Source organism: Achroia grisella, unplaced genomic scaffold, assembly GCF_030625045.1.
Source record: "Achroia grisella isolate CSIRO2021 unplaced genomic scaffold, CSIRO_AGI_Agris_v1 utg487, whole genome shotgun sequence".
Lineage (NCBI taxonomy): Eukaryota > Metazoa > Arthropoda > Insecta > Lepidoptera > Pyralidae > Achroia > Achroia grisella.
The window spans coordinates 2,977,154-3,000,254 of record NW_026712891.1 but is presented as its reverse complement, the minus strand read 5'-3'; the positions used below and the strand labels follow the sequence as shown (position 1 = coordinate 3,000,254).

The window sequence follows — 23,101 nt, the reverse complement described above, 5'->3', positions numbered from 1 at the left end:
GTCGCTACCTAGTGGTAATTAAGGCAGAAGACAGTTAGCTATTATGATTTTTTTTAATATTTACTGCGAATATTGGTCATTTCAAGTGTGTCACAACATCATAGCAGTAGTAAACAAACTTCTACCAACCCTTTTGCAATTACAGACGTGAAAATATGTACTTATACTTACTATATTAGAATTATTTGTCAATTATTATATTATATGATTAATACAGTTTACTTTCGTTTTTAGTAAATGGTGCACCCATATATCTACTTTAACGCTAACGCTAGCAGAATAGGTACCTACTTGTGGAGAATGTTAGGATGAGTTAGGTCACGATCAAATCAGGTTAGTTAGCCCATCGTTACAAACCACGTAGAAGTTGCCCTCACATTACTATTTGTGCGGTCACTAGCCCTCATTACTAATATAGAGCCTACTTTATTTGTTATTCGAGTACGTAACTACTTAATAACTATATTCAGGGAGGAGGAAATAGTTGTGTACCGTAAAGAAGACAACCTTAGGCAAAGGAGTATGAATAAAGTAGGCGGCACGTGAATGGAAATAAATTAACAAAATTAAAACATTGACTCTATTACAGACGAAAGTAGCACTCAGTAAATTATCACTACAATTCAATTGGACCCGGATACGTCACGGACTGTCAGTCTATGTCAATTCACAACTAATTCATAGTTCCTCAGCCTCTGCATTTTGTATGTAATCTGTATTAGGCGCGATAGTAATTTAATAATTTCTTCCTTATTGCATTTTATCTCCCTATTTATTATAGCTTGGTACTGACATATTTAAAAAATACATTTTTGTGTTCTCTTCATATTGAGTATTTGAGTTTGCAATTGATTTTGTTGCTGCATAATTGCTAAATTAATTGGGAAATAATAGAAGAAAAGTATATTTTATTAATAAATAAAGTATCGAAAATACACCCTGACCTATCCTTTGTTTACTTTCAATCTACTACTTTGAAAGTAGTTTCGTTTTAAATTTTATCTTAATAGTAATTATTAAGGCAACTATGGCAAAATTACTTGATATTATTCGACGCAATCTCAAATCGGATGCAGTACCGAGGCCACCTCGACAAGATCCCAGCCAAAATACTGAAGTTAATGAGGAAAACCAACCTAGTAATAATAACGCGAAGCCAAGTTCACCATATATCGAGCCGGAAGAAATATTAATTGAAGACAATGATATTGAAGAAAATCCCAAATTTGATGAAGCATTCTCGAATCAGAACAAAAAGAAGAATGGATTTAGTAAATCAAAAACAAAGAAAAATGAATTTAATGTTCCAAACAAAGACTTTACAGTGAACACACAAGGTGAGATATTTACATGTTATAGTTGACTTCTACTAAGTATTGAGATACTGACTGTACCCTCAGTTTCATCATCATAAAGTTGCCTATGTGTTACTGTAATGTATAGGCTTTATTATTGTAAAGTTTCATTAAAATCCATTCCATAGTTTTGCATGCATGAGAAAGAATCCATCCATCCATACTCACAAATGTTGGTGTTGATAATATTAGTAAAATAATATTTTTTCCAATACATGTTTTATATAAATAATTTGTGGATATGTCTTTCTCTATGTGTATCATATGATACAGGAATTGCTATCTAGATTCTAAGTGGTAACTGTCACCATATGTACACATTTCGCATCACATAACTCCAATGAAAGAAGAACAAAGATGATATGTCTCTGTACCTGTAATTTATTTAGAAATATGTACACACACTCAATTTAATAGTAGACATATATATGCAAATAATATTTTTTTTCTTTTTCATTATTGGAACTAGAAAACAATATTTTAGGTAGGCAATATTTTTGAAGTAGGGTAGTGTAACGATAACAGCCACATTAGTAAATAATACTGTGTCATCATAGTAAATAATACAAAATTTTCTTGTACTTATCTGAACAAAGAAACTCCTACTTTTCAATGTAATGTTAATCTAAATTACAATCCAATCCAATACCAATAATCATGACATAAGAATACTCTTTACTATAATACTGATGTAAGTTCATATTCACATTGGTAAGTTAACTATCAAATAAATTTTAAAGTCTCATCAAGCATACAGATAAAAACTGCTGATGTCATTTTTTCAGTGCATTATCACTAAATCCTGTGTCATTATGTTGGTATGTTCCTAATGAAAGAATGCAAAACTGTCAATGTTTTAGTTACAATTTATTTCAAGGGCACTATGCAATTCTGCCAGTCTACACTGGAAACTAATTATACTCTAATAGCATTGACTTATCAAAGTGTGCAATGATTAGCAATTTTTATTCTTAATAGAAATTGCTAAGCATTGCACATTTTGATGGCCTCTGTGGTCAAGCAGATTAGCACATGACTTTATTATGTGATGGTTATAAGTTTTACATCTCAAACATGCATTTAGAAAAATGCATTGAAGTATTTATATCAGTTGTATAGTAAAACAAGCTCTGTTTACCTTGGGTCTAGATGGCACTGTGTCATTTGACCTTGGTTATCTTATACTTACCCTTCAATTATGGTAGCAACATATTAATTTCATATTTCCTGATCAACAAAACTAGTAATTAACATTGTTCATCTAGATTGTTTCAAAAGAACAGTACTATAATGGTTAGGATTGTTATCAATATTGAGAATATGCACCAGTTTTTTTTATATTGGATGATAAACAGATGAACATGAGGTGGTCATGTCAGGAATTTATCACAATGGTTTCCAGGGGGAACCATGTTGAGGACTACCTGACATTGTACATTGCTATCAATGGGGTCATTAGTCCACATTACTTATAACCCCTTTCCCCCCAGGCACCAGATGGGCTCAGCTTAGTATGGTTGATTTTCAAATCTTATGATCATTATGAAAATAATATTTTCTTTTTAGCAACTGGACATGTGGTAAATATAGTCAACAGTACGGGTGTTCACTGGGGCAACACCTATTCTTATAATATGGGACCTTCCACACAACAACAACAAAATGTAGATCCTAATGAAGAAAAAATTGAAAAGGACAACCTAATAACATTACTTATGGAAGCTAAAGATGAGGTATGATCCATCACAATGATTTACAAATGAAAAAAATATATAATTATTACAAAAAAAACAACAGAAACCTTTTTTCTAAATATCATTTAATTTTTTTTTTTTTGTATATTTAGTATTGCAGCTAAATATAAAGTGTACAGTGTAAATATACAGCGGGTTAGCTAGTGTAAATATATTTTATTTGGAAAATATAATATATTTACACTAGCTAACCCGCACAACTTGGTCTGCATCACACATACTTGACATTTATCATTATATTTCGCCCAATTTACATGATATCAGTATCAATAGCAGTATTTTTGCGAGAAAGAGGAATAAACATCCGTCCATACTTACAAACATTCACATTTATAACATTAGTAAGATTTTATCAACATTATTCCAGTTAGGTTTTTATTATTCGATATCTTTATTTTGGTTTAGTTAACATGATAATTATTAATTAGGATATGAATAGCTTTAAAATATGTATATATAATTGAATTGATCATACATATCTATTTATATATTTGATTATTACTTTTATAAAACACATGCATTTTTTTTTCAGGTTGAATATGAGTATATGGATTTCGTATCAAAAAACTTAGGTAGAAACTGGCGCAATTTGTTTGTAACAATGGGCTACACAAGAGGCAGAATTGAAACATTTGAAATTGATGAAAGTAAAAATGGCGTGTCAGAGGTAATAGTGGCGAATTTAAAATTTCCAAAAAATATGTTTTTTTTTGCATACTGAGTGTACTTTTTATACTTTTATTTTGAGTTTTCAAGGTAGAAGTACAACAAACTGTTGTTGTTGTTGCTGAAGGCTTTTAGATAATTTCTTAAAATATATTTTTGTATTTTATATACCGATTGTTATCTAATGCCATTCCTGATCTTTACGTTTTTGGTCTACTAGCTAAACATACATATTTTACCTCACGTATTAGGGTGGTTTTGTAATCACATCAACACATCCCGTGTCTCATTACAAAACCACCCTAATACAGTCCTCCGTCACTGTTGGTAAATTTTGTATTTTAAAGTGTATTATTTATGATTGAATAAAGTATTATAATATCAATAATATTAAAAATAAACTAAATTTCACACCATATACATATGACAATCTCTTAATTGCAGGCTCGCTATAAGTTGCTGCTAGATTGGTCTCGAAATAACGATGATCCGTCGCTTGGCCACTTGGCGACACTGTTGTGGGATCAAGGAGAAAGGGAAATTGTTAAAGGACTATCCATTATGTATAAAAAAAACATGAAAACCAAGAAATAGACCCCTACAAGAATATAAGTGAAGATAATTGTTTATAATGAAAATCTAAACATATTTTTCTAGAATTTTTACATTTAAGCAAAATATAGCGTCAAAAGTAAAAAAAAAGTAATTTAATAATATAATAAGAATATTGCGTTCTGTATGACAGTAGAGCAATGAAAACTGAAAAGTCTAAATGAGACAAAATGAATAGAAATGGAGTAATATTCCACATTCTTTGCACAAGTGGTAAGGCAATCCATTTACAATTACGTTACTGTATTCATTAAACAACAAATTGCAAAATGTTTGTAATTTATATGTATTTAGTAACGCAAAACATGAATTATTTTACCAATTTGGAGATATTAATAAATTGAAAGATGTAGCTTCTACTTACTCTAAAGAGTTAAGATATGAGATTACTATAGATATATCTAATAAGAAATATTATACAGTATGTACAGTTGTTTTGGAAATTTTCGCACCTACATGATTATAAACATGTAATTTATCTTATCGTTGTATTATGATTTCAAATGACGACCTCAGTGATCCAACAGTTTAGCACACCGCTTCACTTCCGATAGTCGCGGGTTCGATTCCTCGCACGGGTGCAATCATTTGTATTCATGAGTGTGATTGTTTGTATCATTTTCTATGCATTTACATTTTCTATGTACCTATATTATTTATGTATTTACAAAAAAATATATATATACCCAATATAGTTGTCTAGTACCAATAAACCATGCTCTGCTTACCGTGGGACTAGATGGTGCTGTGTTAATTGTCCAGGGTTATTTATATTTAAATTTACTAACAAAAATTTTAAATGTAGTAGTAGGTATGTACATAAAAGTTAAACATTATTCCGTACGGTAAATACACCTAATAAGCACATCAATCAATCATTCGATTAATATTTATTTATACGCTATTTCATGAAAGGAGAACCAAATTTTTTTGTAATTATTGCTTCATTGAGTCTAGAGTGCCTATAGATTACTTTTAATTTTTACATTATAGATTTTTAGATATTCTTGCTTAACTTCTTTCACAGTGCTTATAATTCCATACATTCCCTTTCTTGCGGATAAATAAAGCTTGAAAGAAAAGTTCTAGGTATATATATTCTTCTTTTTTTTATGAAATATTCTTACAATTTTACCGCTTTATTATATCGCTTATTCTAAAACTTCATTATTTCTTACAAAAATAATTACATACATTTAGCATCACAAGTATTTTATATTTATCTTGGCAAAAACATACTTTTTATATGTATAATATAGGTATGTCTTGTGTATTTATTCTGTATGTATATAGATGTTAATTTAGTCACATGTTTAATTAAATGCACATAGTAAGATAAAACTGCTGTTACTAGGACTTATATGCGGGCCCATTAGCATTCAAGCTGCTTAAATTAGGTATATATGCATGGCTTATGAAACAGAGACGAAGTCCTTACGTGCTGTAAAATATGTGCTTGATTCAAGCAACTTGGCTCTTCTTGGCTTAGCGTTATGTCTGGCGTATCGGGTTAGGATGGTTCTAAAAATATGATGTATGAATAATGAATAATAAGTAGTCCACATATTCATAAGTCATGATTTAGTATTTCTAGAACCATAGGCCTATGATGCAAAATTGACCCCATTAGTTTAAAATTGTATTAATATATGCTCAAATTAATATGTAAGTTGTTATGTATCTATTATGTAAATAATACTGTTAATTAAAAATATTCTTTGTCAGATAATGGTTTAATAAATTTGGCGCCATCTGTGATAAAATTTGTATCAAATAACAAATTTGTGTGTTTGCATCTTTTTTAAATATCAAGTATTTTATATAATAAAATGTGTTGTAACGAAACGTCGTGAGAGGTAAATACATTTATTTACCATAAAATTATTCTTGTACCCAATTAGCAATATAAATAATGTTGTAACGAATTTGTAAAAACCTAGTCATGTCAGGAAAAAAATGTAATATGCATTTTATAACAGGTTGTAAACGAAATTTGTTTGTAATATATATATATATATATATGTGCAATAATTTGTAAATAGTAAACATTTACACGGTGGCATTACCATTCCAAAGAATTTTTGTCCAAATTTTAGGGAAAAATTTGCGGCGCTAGACAATAATTTATACACCTTGTTATTCATTATTCGTATGTATGTTTATAATATTGTGGAAATATTTCTATTATCAGAGATCAAATTATACATGCTTTATCTAAAAGATTTTTTTATTTACGCACTGACTGTATAATCGTATACATATTTTGGAAACCTTTAGTTGATAAAAATATTTTTATTTAAAGTTTTTACAGGATTCGAACCGATATCCCTCCAAACGAGTGTCTACTATCACTTATATTTGTTTTTACACAGAAAACTGATTAGAAAATGATGACATTATGTAGACAACAGAATAATTATTTAAAATAATACTTTACGTATAAAGTTAATAATAATTTCTGAATAAAAGCCAAACAAACTATAGATTATTCGAATTAAATAATACAGGTAAAGAATGTACATACGGAAATTAGAAAAAATCAACATTTCAATTTTCTCTACATGGCTTACTAGTAACGCATACACTATATAAAGTAATAATGTGAACTGAGTTCACTGAATTTAAATACACATTATGTGGAGAAGTAAACTAATGGAAGGGTGCCGAGTGTTGATAGAAATATTACAAGTGTAGGCACCCGAAAAATATCAATTAGCCTTTGTCAGTCGGTCACAATACTGTGTACATAGATAACTTTGTATTGGTTTAATGATCTGGTGGTGTGAGGTGTAAGGTTATCAGTGATACAACAGCTCATGTCAGTTTGGCTGTAATTGTCATCGAAGCAGCACGATGCCTACCACCAGAAGAGGCGGCCTTAAGATTGTAGAGCTCGATGTAAAAGACGTGAGATTCCCCACGTCACTGGGAAGCCATGGATCCGATGCTTTAGTGAGTACATATCGTATATACTCTATTACACTTGTAACACTATAATATACTAAATATATGAATGTAATTATTTCAAAAAATTGCTTTTATAATATACAATAACGTTGTTTAGAATGCTCACGAATATAGTCTCAGATAGGGTAGTCCTAGTAGTAATTGTAGTAATTTTCTAACTGACCTGACCTGAGGTAGAAAAGTATTTACTTTAGATCGCATCATACCCATTATCAATTCAATAAGAACTAAAATTACCGTTTGTTTGTCCGTTGTATGAAAAAATCTACTGTTTTGATCATATTGGCCGTCTGACTCATGGGTCACACTGGTCATTACGAGGCTGACTCTAATGTGGACACCTAAACATTCAGCGATTTTATGAGTCCTATATCTGTTATCCCTAACTCATGGCTTACTTGCCCTTCATTCCAACTTTCTTTTTTATCGAGGGTTTTGTCTATGGTCAGGTGCTAAGACCTATAGCACTGCGGCCTGCATAGATCTATTCAATACCTATCAATATCTATTTCAACTTAGATTCTAAGTAGGATAACTTTGATTCCAATGCACTTTCGGATGTTAAGAAGGTAATCTATGAGCGTTATTATATTTCTACCTACTACATAGGTAGTTCGTTTATAACTTCACATAAATAGAGCTAAAAACATAAGTAGTACTGGTACTGGTATAAGTAATGTATAAAAATCTACTAAAAATCACTATAGTACGTGTTCCTACCTAGTAGCTAAGTCAATTATTACTATTATTATAATTCGATTATACTGAGCTGATAACTTAATTTACATAGGTATAGTGCTTATCATTTAAGTAATATTCATTACACTGTAGATATCATTATCCAAATATTTATTGTTGATGTTCGTTATAATTAGTTAATAAGGTCCAAAATTAATACCACTAAATCTACTGACTACTAACCTAAACAATTGTCTTATCTATGCGTAAACTGTGTAGATACAGATTTATAAGTATAAATATCATCTTGAATTACAGTAAAATATTTACAATACCTCTTTTTTAATTAACCTCAGTTGTTATAAGCCAAGACGTTCAATTTTAAAACAGGACACAGTAATAAAGTTGCATTCGTTAAATTAATATGTAATGTAAATAGGTGAAATAAAACTCAAGTAATTCATATTATTTAATATAATTAAAATAAATTATATTTTTTACTAACTGTAACCCCGGTGGGTACACCCCCTTCGCACGGGTGTATATGTATTATACATATAAATCTTCCTCTTGAATCACTCTATCTATTTAAAAATACCGGTTCAAAATCCGTTGCGTAGTTTTAAAGATTTAAGCATACATACAAAGATTTAAGGGACAGACAGCGACAGCGACTTTGTTTTATACTATGTAATGATTAATTTCAAAATTTAAAGGCCCAAGACGCTGCTTATTAATTATTCAGGACGTCCCAGGACAATAGAAAAACTAAGACATGTCCTGGGAAAACAAGACGATTTTTTACACTATTATAAAAATTTAATCAAGTCAGTTAGCCCACCGAATACAACCTGTTAAAATATGTCAGATCAACTTACTTACTTATTTTAACCACTTAAAGAATAAAATCAATACTCCATATTACTGTTTACCTTAAAACATTATAATCTCTTACCCTTATTACATATTAAGTAATCACTTTTATAGCATACTGATCCGGACTATTCCTGTGCCTACGTCACCATTACCACGGAAAACGGCAGGCAGGGTTTCGGGTTGACGTTCACGTGCGGCCGGGGCACCGAGATCATCGTGCTCACCATCAGGTCCATGAAGAGATTCGTACTTGGCAAAAACGCAGAGGATATTTTCGCGAACTTCGCTGGTTTTTGGCGAACTATTACTAATGATTCTCAGATGAGATGGGTATGTGGTGCTATTATTATGTCTAATCATTAAGGTAACACGAGTAATTAAATATCAAAAATAAATATAGAACCGTTTTGAATGCAGTTTTCACTGATATTTTATATCAAGCTCTCTGTAGATATCATAGTGCGTATTTCATTCCTATAAACTTAGACTCCTTCAATACCAGAAAATCACAATTAAAAAAGTTGTTATTCTGAACACCACGCGTTGTGTCGTAGCCTCAGAATGTAGACTTCAATTGCTTTCAACAAACGCTCGTGGTGTAGGAATTGGCGTTATAAAATACCTGTGTAGGATTTCTAATTAAAAACTATAATTTATCGTTCTGTTTAATAGGAATACATTGTTTAAATTTGTTATTATTTTAGATTGGGCCAGAGAAAGGTGTGGTTCATTTGGCTGTAGCGGCTATTCTTAATTCCCTTTGGGACCTATGGGCTAAGATCGAAAACAAACCACTTTGGAAGCTACTGGTTGACATGGAACCTGAGGTATATAATGTCTTTTTTCTTTAGATAAGTACATATAGATATTGGTATACCTATATTTCAGCATGCAAGCGTATAAATTTGCGTAAAAGCAGCGTTACTGCATATTTAGCCTTGTTTCTGTATAATCGACATTCTAAATTATGATACAGGACGCATGAATCATACCTAAGCAGTAAGCATTAAAATCTTATACATAAATTTGTGATTTATGATGTTATAATGGGTTCAAAGATAGAAACCGTAGGTCAAAACCAACTACAAAAAATTAAGTATTAAAGTTCATTTAAAAAATATAACAAGCTAATTGCGTTAACATTAGGCAGATTTATAATTATACTTAGGTCCTGAACTATTAATATTTACAGGAATTAGTGTCAACAATTGATTTCCGCTACATAACAGATGTCGTTACAAAAAGCGAAGCTATACAAATTCTAGAGGCAAAGAAAAGTGGGAAAGAGGCGAGGGAAAAATATTTGTACGAGAATGGTTATCCAGCTTACACCACCCAAGTTGGTGAGACTTCAAAATATTAAATAAGTTACCTAAAGTAAATACGCTTAAATGGCACACAGCACTATTTAGTAATTTCCCTTAAGACTCAATGTATTGAACTGATCTAGTCCCAAGCTAAGCAGAACTTGTGTATGGGTACTGAACAACTGATACAAATACTTAATTTTTTTTTACATGTAACTACATACATAATAGATATACATAAAAAACACTCAGACCAATATAAACAAGCTTATTCATGAATACGAATGTTTGTATGATGCGAGAAATTGACCCGCGACCATCAGAAGTAAGGTTGTGTGGTAATCTGCTAGACCACCGAGCCTGTCGATGTATAATTTGTACCTACCTGTATTAAGAAGAAAGTTGGCTTTTCGTGCAATGTTCGTTTGTAGAATCTATCATTTTTGTTTGCTACCACTGTAGTATGAAAAAAGTAATTTGCAAAAAGTAATTATATTTATATACTTATTTATGTAATGACGAAGGAGGTAATTTTGAAGCAAGTATCTATCTATATTCTATCGTTTCTTAGCGTGTTATATTTGTCTAGGTTGGATGGGCTACAGTGATGAACTCGTAAAGCAGCTGTGCCATAAATATTTAAACCTTGGTTTCACGCATTTCAAAGTGAAGGTCGGAGTCAACTTCGAAGACGACTATAGAAGATGCAGTGCTGTCCGCAACCACATCGGAAGTGATAAAGTTTTGGTAAACAAAGTTATATCTACCTATTAATTACATTCATACCTACTTTTGAATATTAATTAATATTTACATGCGCGTAATGTTATGTTAATGATAGTCTTTATGGACGTTAATGAAACGGTGCATCCGCCTGCGGTAATGGTATATGCTGGCGAGCCACCAAAAATGAATGAAAAGATTAACTCAGAGTCAGCTCAATTAACCTGTTCTGACAAGTACACTTGTTAACTACGTTGGCTTCCAGTACGGCTGCTAACAATGGCCCCATAACTAATAGTCCCATTCTTCCCTCCAGAGAATGATAGTTTAAATATAGTAAATGTATTTACACGGGGAATTTATTTATATGTGTACCTGTTCCCAGTGACCACAATTACCTACGATGAGTTTGATAGGTAATTACCTAAACTTGATTATATTTCAATTAAACTCTACACACTTTATTGCCATAATGATCATAAATAATTACAAATAAACATGCAAAGTAATATAACTTTTAAATTCTCTTTTTAGATGATAGATGCCAATCAAGCGTGGAGTGTCAACGAAGCTATAGAATGGGTGAAGAATTTGGCTCCTCTAAAACCATTATGGGTCGAAGAGCCTACATCGCCCGACGATGTGCTTGGACATGCTGCTATATCTGAAGCATTAAAGTAATAATTTTAATTTAAGACAATTTTTTTATATGTTGTTTTTAAGGGTCAAAATTTTAAACCCTAATTTTAAGATTAGGGTTCTAATTATGATATACATTAAGATAAATCAAATTTGCGTTACATTATGTTATTGACGGCCTCGGTGGGCTAGCGGGTTAACACATCGCCTTACTTCCAATGGGCGTGAGTTCAATTCCTCGGACGGCACAAACATTTTGCATATCTAGTACAATACTGGTGTAATTCAGAAATTAAAAATTTTTGAAATTAGATTCTAATACCACATTTATAAAGTGGCCTTTCCAAAATTTGTAATTTTTGTGTTAAGTCAGTATTATAATAAGTGTGCGATTTGTATTCATAAGTATGATAGTTTTTACTTACGAAAAAAAATTATGTATGTGTATTAGTCTACTATCTATAACACAAGCTTTAGCTAGCTTAACTTGGGTAACAGATGGCGCTGTGCGAATTGTCCTGAGATATTATTGTTTATAATATTATTACGTTGTCACGGAACTTACATTTATTATAGTTTCTTTAAATTGAACATGACGAATCTGAATAATATTTTTTATTATATGTTATCAGACCATACGGGATAGGAGTGGCGACAGGTGAGATGTGTGCGAACCGCGTCATGTTCAAGCAGTTTCTGCAGAGTGGCGGTATGCAGTACTGTCAGATAGACTCTGCGCGAATTGGCAGCGTCAACGAGATACTCTCCGTTTATATAATGGCTGAGAAACTTAAAGGTACTATTCTAATATAAACGATTACCATTCATTACAAAAACTACAAAAATTATACTAATAAATATCAGTTACTGTATAGTATTTCTTTAAAAACCCAATTGATTATTGTTATTTGAGAAATTATTGGCATGGCAAACAAGCCAATGGTAAGTGCACGATTTAACAAGCAATGGTAAATCGTAGTGGATCATTGCTATAGGTACTTTAATTTGTAAAGCGCTTAATAGGTATAATTCTACCATGCTATATTCCACAAAAACAACCATATTGCCTACCAATCGTTACTTAATTTATTAGGGAGCAATACACAGAAATAAAGAAGTATCATATCTATAAAATTAATTAAATGTAAAAAGAACCAATAAAATCTATTTTTTTAATACTCTAATATACTATCCTCATTGTATAGCCTACGATATGTATCATCTTATAATCTCGGTGATCAAGCGGTTTAGCACATCTCCTTACTCCAATGGTCCCGGTTCGATTCTTCGCACAATACGAACATTTGTATTCATGAGTATGATTATTTGTATCGGTCTGGATGTTTTCTATGTAATTACAAAATAAAAATATCTAAGTATTTATATCAGGGTACTAGACAGTAACCATAACACAAGTATTGTCCGAATCACGAGATCATATTGCTTTATTATCATATCAGTATTATTGTCATTGCAGTAAAGGTGTGTCCCCACGCCGGTGGTGTAGGACTCTGTGAGATGGTGCAACATCTTCAGTTCTGGGACTACATCTCCCTCTCTGGCACAATGGAGGGGCGTCTCATAGAATACGTCGATCAACAACATGAACACTTCATTGATCCTTGTATAGTAGAAAATGCGAGATATCTAACGCCAAAGGTGTGATTTATACGAGTATCTCTATTAGTGTTTTAGAGTATTTTTTACGTATTATTGCAGAGGTACCTACGGACTGTTGACAGACATTTATTTTAGATTTTTGTGTACCGCAATTAGCCGGCATATACAGATTGAGATAAAAAGCTTAATTAAAGTTTGTCACAATTATCTACAAATGAAATGTCCTATATTAATATAAATTATTTTGAATTTGACTAAGTAATACCTGTATAATTTTATTTTGACGATTAGTTTAGGTTTTTATAATGTTATATAAATACATATTATGTTCTTTTAGGTAGCTGGATACAGTACAGAGTTCCTGCCAGAAACTTTAGACAAGTTTTCATATCCCAACGGTACAGAATGGCAGAGAATGTTCAAAGAAGGACTTTTTACACTGCCCGACGAAGCTGAACTAGTCAATTAACAAATACAAATATATAAATCGTTATTATTTTATTAATATTCCATAAACCTAATATTTACATTAAGAAACTAATATCGAAAAATAGTATGTCATCAGTCAAAAAGTAAAACTTATAACTTAATACTATGTTTTCTTTTGAAATGCAAAGGCGCTTAATTTAGATTGTTTCGAGGCACTCGTCACAGGAGGATCTGAAGTCTCTGTAAGATCATCAATCTTTCGTTTTTGTCCGTTGGTTTCGTTATTATTGGCTTTTGTTTGAATACTCTTGAACATTCTGACACCGTGACGAGTGAGCTCCGAGGGTGTCAGCTCAGGTTGTTGCTGTTCCAACGTTTGTTTATTACGCGAAAACCAATCGACAAATGTTTCGCCTTCAAGTGGTTTCAATGGCTGTAACAAAGACATAATATGACGGCCTTAAAAATATAAATGTTATACAGATATATGGCAGATTCACCGTGCCGTGATAGAGTAAGGACATAATGTCTCAACTGTACTCTATTTTAATTCTAGGTTATAGTTATATACTGTTTATTTTTTAATATATTGCCACATATTAGAAAGTTCGGTAAAGAATAGTTTAAGGATAACTTTCTATGTAAAGTGTATTTTTTTTTATTTAACTTTTTCTTAATGTTTACTTACTAACGTATTTTCTGCAGGTACATCTGTTGAATGTACTTCTACCAAGGTCCTCTCTGTCAAACTCAAAGGACTCTGCACCTTTATTGCTTCTTGCTGCTTTCTAAATGGATTCCTCACACCACCGGGTGACGATTTAATGGGCTGAAATTATATTTGCATATATAATTCTGATACCATACCAAGAGACAAACAATCCTAATAGTAGAAACGACCAAAATGAATAAAACGACAACCGTTTCATTCATTTTGGAAACAGGCTTTTCATATTTATAATTTGTATTGAAGTAAGGCTCTGCTTTTTAAGATTCTATATGAGTTTTTCCGAAAAACTCATAGAATATTTCGTAAATTTATATCTAAGGCACTTTAATTATTGCTGATATAAGCACACTGGTACGTCAAAACACTGCGAGATAGCGTTACAATAACAATTAGAAATATATTTAGTATTTTACTTTTCCATTATCATCAAAGTGATAACATCCTTATAAAAGAAACTTCGTTCGCCATGATGCTATATTATATAACTTACCACTGGTTTAATTGGTGTAATATTCTCAATTTTCTTCTCTTTCGTTTTTTGTGGAATTATTAAACTCGTATTCAAGTCCTGTTCCGTGCTGGTAACATCATACGTCTCTTGAGTGTCCAATTCTTGGAAATGTGTATTTTGTGCAACGTTCATTTTGTCGGCCTCCTTCTCCCAGATGTCCGCCAAATTGGACAGCTTATCAGCTAAATGAATACGCCCTGAACGTGACGCATACTTTGCAGCTAATATCAATAATCGGTCGTCTTTCAATAATTCCATTAGTTCTATAGCACGCTGTTCTATTTCGCTACGACAGGCGAGCTAAAACATAAAAGTATATATTATAGAATAGAATAGAAAATCATTTATTCAAATAAACTTACATTGAAGCACTTTTGAATAGTCATTACATTTTTTTTAATCTACCGTTCGTTCGGAAAATTGTCTCATCACAAGAAGGACGAGCAAGAAACTTGCGTGTTGCTCTTTTAAATAATTATTATTACTTTACATTTTTAAGTTTAAGTGTGTGAATACAAACCACCAATTAGCTAATTCCACCAAACCACTAATTCAATTAAATACTCAAATAGAAAAAATATTGAATATATAACCAACTGGTTAAACAATTAATAAGAGGAAATCAGTCATAGTATATATATATATAAAACTAAACACTTTGAATGCGGCAGTTTGCTTTAAAAAACTTTAAGACAATATACTTTACTACTCACGGCAGTCGAGCTAAACGATAAAAAAGACAGATTTACTACTTAATCTGACTTTTTTATCTTTTTGTTCGACACAGAGCCGTAGTCAGTGGACAGATATGGGTCTCTATTAAATTTAACGGAGAGTGAAATCGCGGGCAGTTTCTAAATAAACATAAAAATAGCCATATTAGTAAATACTACATGTAGATATAATATCAAGCCACTCAAGGTCATGTCATCATAAAATAGTTTTCTAAAAGTAATGATACATTCCATGAATACTGGTATATGTGTATACTCCAAATTTAATATATAAGTCACGTAATTTTGTAACAATGCTTCATAAATATATTATTGTACTAAGACAAAGATGTACCGAATAAAATTAAATACATATTGCATTTCCTAGCTAGCAACATTAAGTTAACGTTATTCATGTACATAAGTTACATTGACATACTCGTATATACAATACATAATATATCAATGTGTAACTTATTATATTGTACAATGTAACTGTGTAAAGTCAATACTAGGAATACTCACTGCGAATAACTTGAGTGCAGTTTCACGGGCATTTTTCACGTCAACATCAGATGTTGTATGCGCCCATCGCACCAACTGCTCCTCGTATTGAGATTTTTCAGAATCCAATTCACATAATGGAATCTAAATTAAGTTAAAAAAATGCATTATAAATAGTAATACAGCAAATAAAAATTGTATATCTCATGTTAAATAACATCACATACCTGTATGGGAAGCTCGTTAATTATCGGCTTAGGAGCTGTAACGGGGAAAGAAGTTCCTCTGCACAATATGGCGCGTACAGTCTGAACTAGTTCGCTTACCTGTGAAGCAAGTTTGGAAAATGTATCAAACACAATTTTTATGTACATGGCTTTGTAGGTACATACAGTGCAGAATAATAGGAATACTTTTTTGTTACACAGATTAATAACTATATAGGATTAATGCCTTCTATGAAGGATAACGATTTTTATATACAGATATTAAATTATTTAATAAATAATGTAAAAAATCATATCTTTTGTAATTTGGAGTTTATTCATTAAAATCCAACTTAACCGATTTTAAAAATCTTACCTATAGAAAGTTAAATTTTTAACTATTAATATCATGTGTTGCATTTTATTTAAAAAAAAACTAGACACACAATCACACCTGCATGAAATCAGGGTGGTCACTAGTTACTTATGAACTTAAAATAATTAAATTATTATGGATACATACAGATACAACAAACCAAGTGTCAGATGCTCCTCTTGAATGGTTGTTAGTATCGCATATAGGCATCCACACGCCGCTAGCGACGTCGTACAGTCGCAGAACCCCGGTGTTATCATATGCACACGGGGAGCCCACGTCGGTGGCCCCGACCCATGACAATTTAGAACTCGGAGTCAGCGGTAGAGGAACTGTTTTACTACGAACTTGGCGACCTGTGGAATAATTCAAGAAAACCTTCACTACGATAAATATGTTTTGTTACACAATTAAGTATATAATCGTACTTTTGAGTTATCAATTAGTGATAGTGTATATTAATTAATAGAAACTTGTCATCATATAATATTAGTTAAAGATTGATTATAAAAACAAAAACATTCAAGAAATTAATTAAAACAATAGTGAATAAATAATATACTGATTACCGTTTGTAGCTATAATATCCATCGCTAGATGTTGATCTGAAATTCCAGGATCTGTTTTATGATAAACAGCCATCACGGTCGTATTATACGCAGCCAAACACACTACTGGGCCTGGTAACGATATTACCTGAAAAGATAAAAAAAAACTGAGTAAAAATATATTATACTTCGTAGTATATATCATACAAATAGTTCGCATATATATATTTAATTTAATTTATTGCATAAATATATCCATAAAATATCATCAACACTCTGAATCGAATACCTTGAACACGCAATTTTCTAAAAGTGAAGCATTGTATTGAAAAATCTCTAGTATTCTGGACTTGCATAGGTCTACCTTGCCTGTACTTTATACGCAACGGAGATAAACATTAAAAATAATTGTTAATGTTAAAGAGTGCTGTGTAGTGTTACGGTTAAGCCGGTGTACTTATTTACGATGGTGTTGAGTTTAATTTTCTTTATTTGTATTCAATAATATAATTGTCTGTAGTAGTCTGGGTTTTAAATAAACCTTTAATTATAATTAAAATTATAAAAATATTTAAGTAGTTTTTTCAGTTGTCTAGTACCCATAGTAAATGTTCTGCTTATTTTGGTATTATAAAGTGTTTTGTGGATTGTCTAGAGTTATTATTATGATAAAACATTATATTACCTGTCGTTGAGTGCCCATAGGTGTAAACAGCCTTAAGAGACGGGAGTTCGTGGCGCAGGCGACGATTCCACTGGCGGCCGTCACGCATAAAACTTCTTCTGTGTCAGGCAAGGAAACACTCCACTCCTTGCTACTACCCACCAGCGAAATGCACACTAATTTGCTAAAAGAATTAGATTTCTTTATTACATATTAATAAAAAAAACGAAATATAATAATTGACTATAAAATGTCTTAGATCAGGGGTGAGCATAGTTTTTCATAAACGGGCGAATTTAAATTTTTATATTTTTAAGCGGGTTTTACGTAAAGTAACACTTACTACAAATTTACATAATTTTATTCATAATAAACATTAGAATAAAAAATATATATAAAAATAAAAAAAGTAGATTCCATACACAAATTTTGTTATGCATAATAAAAACTCGCGCAGACGCGGCAAAAATCTGGTAACAACGCAGTCGTCCTTACACAAAGTTTACTGTTGCTAATACATAGACCAATTTAGATAAAAACTAGTATATATATTTTTACCTTGGAGTTTCACAGGCCAAAGCCAGAACTGTTGACGACAAACTAGCCATTGTATGATTCAAATAGTTGTTTAGATGTATACCATGGTGAATATTTGTATCATGGAACTCCACATCTATACTTGACTCTCCATTTTCTGACGTATGACATCGAACTATACCTATATCATTCCAACACATGTATCTGAAAAATATAGTAATGAAATTATTAGCTATAACATTTTTTAATGTCTAAGACATTAAATTCTTTAGCCTATTACATATTTAACCTACCACATGTATGAGAAATAAGATGCTAGTGTCTATATGATAACACCCGTAAATAATTAATTTAATGAAACCGGGTACGATACGGGACAATCATAGCAATTAACTTTTAGGTGTTTTTTTATCTGTTTTTTTTTGTTTTTGTTTGTTAATGTAATTAATTTTAGGTTTAAATAATAACATCGCTTTCGACTTATTTAATTAATAATAATGATAATATTAGAATTTGCTTTGTATAACTTACTAAGGAAAATGTTTTAATCTATTAACACTAAAAGCAATCATTATTCATATAAAACTAATTACACAAAGGAAAACGTATTCTAATATATTAGATATAAAATAGGGTTTTAGGTGTAACCTAACGTTATTTGCACTCAATGACTATGGAAACGGCTTATAATCAAGTGAAACATACACTTGTCACCTTTGTCACTAGAACTTAATTTCAAAACCATCTGTACCCGCAATTTCACCCGCTTGAAATTTACAGCCCTATTTGTTATTCTGATGTATATGCTATATTATCGTAAACTTTTAATAAAATCCATTCAGTAGTTTTTGTATGAAAGAGTAACAAACATCCATCCAACCACACAAAAATTCCGCCTTTATAATATCAGTAACATTATATTACCTGTGCTCTAAATGAGTAGGTGTAGACGAAGGTTGAAAAGGACCTTGAGGAGGTACAGTAGATGGTGGCGCTACTCGCGACGGAGGCCGGGAGTCATCGTGCTCAATCGGCAATCCCAGGGTTTCATTCTTTATTTTCTCCAACGAAATAGCATTGTCGTCATCACTGTCGTTACCAATTAAGTTGTCCACTATATCGTCATTGTCTACAACATTAAATATGTTTGGGTGTTGCCGTCTAAAAACGACAGTCAAAACTTGACTGGCCCTTCCCAATTTTATTTTATTTGTATCGAAATAAGTATTGTGTTAACAATATTAATAAATTGTATTTTACAAGACTATAAAAACAATATGGTGAAAGGATTCATTGAAAGAATGGTTGTAGCTTATAAATTCATAATAAAATAAAAACTTTCTGTAAAAACTTTCATAATACATATATGTCTCTACATATAATAAAGTAAAACAAAAATAAATTTGTCATAATTATGATTTTTTTAGTGCATAAACCTAAAAAAACTAAACTTACCGTCATCCCTCTCGACCATCTCAATATCATCCATAACATCAACATTATCACCTATTTGACGGCTATCCTTGCCATAACAATTAATAAGCGTACCGAGTTGACCCGCAACATCACAATACGCTAACACACCATTGCCTATAAAGAATAATGGTAATTACTTTTACATCTAGTGTTAGTTTGGCCTTTTAGAGCATTTGGTATGCTATAAATAGACTTGTCACCAGAGGTAGAATGTAAAAAGTCGTCTTGGAGCTCGCTTCGTAAGCTGTCTTTCTATTGTAGGCTACAGGTTAGGCGGTGAAATTACAGGATAAGAATCATGACATCTTAGTTCTTTAGAATGGTATCACGTCGAGTCATGTGATAACATAACTCTACTCCGCTACTTATTATTGAGTTGGACTTGCTATATAAATTAATTTGGAATGGTTATTTGATACTAAATATATGATAAAATATTTTAATTCCTTACCTTTAGGATTCCATGCCATAGCTGAAACATTATGAGATGTAGGATGTTCTACAACATCAAGGCATGTGCCTGTTTGCACCTCCCAAATTGCGATTTGCCCAGCTACTGTGCTTCCAGCTAGGTATTGTCCACAGGGTGAGAACAGGCATTGCGAAATAGCACATTTTATCTAAAAATAAGCAAAATTAATAGGGGAAGTAGGGATCGTAAGTAATGGGGATTGATGACCCCACTAATAGCAATGTACCAGTCTAGATAATCCTCATTAATGGCTAAATCCTGGAGAGTTTATCACAATGGTCTGACTGACCGACCACATGCTCATATCATCATCCTCCACTGATGCCCCACCAGTGTTTACACTAAAAAATCATATATAAAATAGAATGGAAATAGAAATTGAATCATATAAAATTAATTAAGATTTCATTTCTGTAATATATATTTTTATAATTTAAATTAATTTGGGGTTTTTGTTTTTAAACATGTCAACCCCAGATTTCTGTAATATATGAAATTATTGAAATAAACATAATAATACATTAATAAATTATAGTTCTACCCACCAAACCATGCGTAAAGGTCATCCTTTGGCTCCAGCTTTCACAATCTAAAAGAACTATTTCCCTGTTATTTGGATAAGCCAGATATTTTCCCTCCAATGGTTCAAAATCCATTCGACCTATAAAAACATGTAATAAACAGTATCTATATCAGACACACCACTATTACGATTGATAATAAATTTTCATTCTACTATTTTATTAATTACAAAATAAATTATTTATTTTATTTACTCATTTAAATTATGTAATTAACAAAATCTTACATATTACTTACATAGTGCTTTGGCAACATAAAATGTGTTAATTTTAGTGACACAGGAGACCTCCTTTACTATATTTTGAGTGTCTATGTCCCAGATCCTCATAACACCATCCCCACTTGCAGAGCTTGCGTATTTCATATGTGGACATATGGCAATACTTAATACAGGACCCTTGTGTTGTGACATAATAAACAGTGGTGCTCCACCTTCTAAACTACAAATTTTTGCCTCCATATTTTCAGATGAGCATCCCAATGCCTATAATAGACAAAAAAAAAATAATAATCCACATATGTGGATGAAATCACAGGCACCACCAGTTTATAAATACATACCTCCATTTTACTTGCAGACTTAATTTGTGTGACTGGTGCAGTAAATCTAGTGACAATGCCATCTTTATCAAATGCTGGAAAAGTGTAAGCTTGAACTGCATGATTGTCTGTGGCTACATATAGTCTCTTCTCCTTAAAACATATGGCAAGTGCACTCTCCCCTACACAATGGGATATGGGGTCATCATCTTCAATATCCAACCAAATTCTTACATCACCATCATGTCCACATGTGATTATGTTCCTGTAATTATTAAGGATGTTATAAGGCAGTGAAATTATAGTATATTGAAGCATATCTTGGTTCTCCAATACAGCAATGCATGAGTATCACAGTCATCTCAGGATAATGTCCATGATGCTGATCAATGGCAATTTATTATAAGGTCAGTGCTTGTAGTGATACAAATAAGAAGATATGACTAGCTTATTGTAGGTTTTACTACTTATATGTACATATATCCAACTCTTCATGTCAGGTTACTTTTAAAGCAACTAATTATCAAAGCTTCTTTCTTCACATGCTTAATCCATACTAAATTGCGAAAGAGTGCATATTACCTTTTCACAACCAATAATGAATTTATATTGAATTGTATAACAATATTATATTAGGCTGTATTACTTACAAAAAATATTCCAGGAGTGTCCCTGGAATATTTTTTGTAATATGGGCTGTATTATTATTACAAACAATGATATGTATACTTATTGACCAAATTTTTAAATTATTTATTTGTATAATGGTCTACATTTAAATATGTATGCAGTAACATAATGCAACTGTAATTTCTCCATTCAAATCAAGTTGTTTAAATATATTTAATACTAACTTTCCATCTTCCGTATAACAAACATCAGTGTGTCCTTCAGCGTGAGCATATCTTAACGGTTTGCTATCAATTTTCATTTTTTTACAATTAACTTTCACGGATATAATAAATTAACAAACCAAATAGTAACACATCAGACACAATTCACGTTTAACATTATCCAAATGAGAGCAATCACGAAATAAAACTATATAAATAACATAAAGTAATAGAACATTTTAACACGAAGAACAATAACAATGTCTTTAAAAAATACGTATAAAATAACAAATATAAATTAAAAATTAAAATCACTACCAAGTCTTCAAGAAAATTATCAAATAAATGTGACAAATATTTTGGCGGGATTTTTTTTTTTATATTTTAGTGTTTCCATCTGTCATGGCCAGCTCTTTCAAAAATACAATAGCGTTTCGATTAATTTAGCCTTTTTTACTTTAATATAGTCTGTAGTTACAAATCTTATATTACTAGTTTATCTAATATAAAATTTGATATATTTCGAAAATTATGAAATGGTTAAAGAACATATTTTTAAATAATTTATTACGATATAAATTCAAGGACGTATTTTTGGTACAATTTGTAGGAAAACAAAGGATAATCTTGCAATACTGTTTTTAGAGATGAATATGACAAATATATCGATATTAGAGCTGAGGCGAATGGTGCGTAAAGAGTAGATACTTTCTAATTCTTGTAGTCACTAGTTACTGTAGTAACTAAGTGAATGTCGATATCTGGTATAAATGTATTATGATT

At 31.4% G+C, this 23,101-nt stretch overlaps 3 protein-coding genes across 3 annotated transcripts; 2 read left to right on the top strand and 1 right to left on the bottom strand.

The window, feature by feature from the left end:
- Nucleotides 1-710: 710 nt before the first annotated feature.
- On the top strand, nucleotides 711-6,149 carry LOC131845894 (uncharacterized). Its single transcript, XM_059195046.1, has 4 exons — nucleotides 711-1,337; nucleotides 2,922-3,088; nucleotides 3,642-3,776; nucleotides 4,220-6,149. The coding sequence occupies exons 1-4, from the start codon at nucleotides 1,028-1,030 to the stop codon at nucleotides 4,367-4,369; spliced, it is 762 nt and encodes a 253-aa protein (XP_059051029.1). The 5' UTR covers nucleotides 711-1,027; the 3' UTR covers nucleotides 4,370-6,149.
- A 955-nt stretch (nucleotides 6,150-7,104) lies between these two features.
- On the top strand, nucleotides 7,105-13,690 carry LOC131845783 (mitochondrial enolase superfamily member 1-like). Its single transcript, XM_059194873.1, has 9 exons — nucleotides 7,105-7,339; nucleotides 9,020-9,238; nucleotides 9,613-9,735; nucleotides 10,101-10,251; nucleotides 10,805-10,962; nucleotides 11,473-11,615; nucleotides 12,210-12,373; nucleotides 13,055-13,236; nucleotides 13,535-13,690. The coding sequence occupies exons 1-9, from the start codon at nucleotides 7,241-7,243 to the stop codon at nucleotides 13,664-13,666; spliced, it is 1,371 nt and encodes a 456-aa protein (XP_059050856.1). The 5' UTR covers nucleotides 7,105-7,240; the 3' UTR covers nucleotides 13,667-13,690.
- A 15-nt stretch (nucleotides 13,691-13,705) lies between these two features.
- On the bottom strand, nucleotides 13,706-22,571 carry LOC131845785 (WD repeat and HMG-box DNA-binding protein 1). Its single transcript, XM_059194875.1, has 16 exons — nucleotides 22,340-22,571; nucleotides 21,507-21,750; nucleotides 21,183-21,429; nucleotides 20,909-21,024; nucleotides 20,343-20,511; nucleotides 19,871-20,005; nucleotides 19,340-19,544; nucleotides 18,437-18,619; nucleotides 17,900-18,062; nucleotides 17,236-17,362; nucleotides 16,814-17,022; nucleotides 16,312-16,410; nucleotides 16,106-16,228; nucleotides 14,847-15,167; nucleotides 14,315-14,455; nucleotides 13,706-14,059 (listed from the first exon to the last, which is right to left on the bottom strand). The coding sequence occupies exons 1-16, from the start codon at nucleotides 22,414-22,416 to the stop codon at nucleotides 13,790-13,792; spliced, it is 2,829 nt and encodes a 942-aa protein (XP_059050858.1). The 5' UTR covers nucleotides 22,417-22,571; the 3' UTR covers nucleotides 13,706-13,789.
- Nucleotides 22,572-23,101: the final 530 nt, after the last annotated feature.

Bases quoted from the DNA above. Each gene is read 5' to 3' on its own strand.
- LOC131845894 (XM_059195046.1), top strand. From the start codon at position 1,028: ATGGCAAAATTACTTGATATTATTCGACGCAATCTCAAATCGGATGCA. The intron at 3,089-3,641 runs GTATGATCCATC...TTTTTTTTTCAG, and splicing joins TTATGGAAGCTAAAGATGAG to GTTGAATATGAGTATATGGA. The intron at 3,777-4,219 runs GTAATAGTGGCG...TCTTAATTGCAG, and splicing joins GTAAAAATGGCGTGTCAGAG to GCTCGCTATAAGTTGCTGCT.
- LOC131845783 (XM_059194873.1), top strand. From the start codon at position 7,241: ATGCCTACCACCAGAAGAGGCGGCCTTAAGATTGTAGAGCTCGATGTA. The intron at 11,616-12,209 runs GTAATAATTTTA...ATATGTTATCAG, and splicing joins GCTATATCTGAAGCATTAAA to ACCATACGGGATAGGAGTGG. The intron at 13,237-13,534 runs GTGTGATTTATA...ATGTTCTTTTAG, and splicing joins CGAGATATCTAACGCCAAAG to GTAGCTGGATACAGTACAGA.
- LOC131845785 (XM_059194875.1), bottom strand. From the start codon at position 22,416: ATGAAAATTGATAGCAAACCGTTAAGATATGCTCACGCTGAAGGACAC. The intron at 20,006-20,342 runs GTAAGGAATTAA...TATTCTTTATAG, and splicing joins TATGGCATGGAATCCTAAAG to GCAATGGTGTGTTAGCGTAT. The intron at 19,545-19,870 runs GTAAGTTTAGTT...TTAATGTTGTAG, and splicing joins GATGGTCGAGAGGGATGACG to ACAATGACGATATAGTGGAC.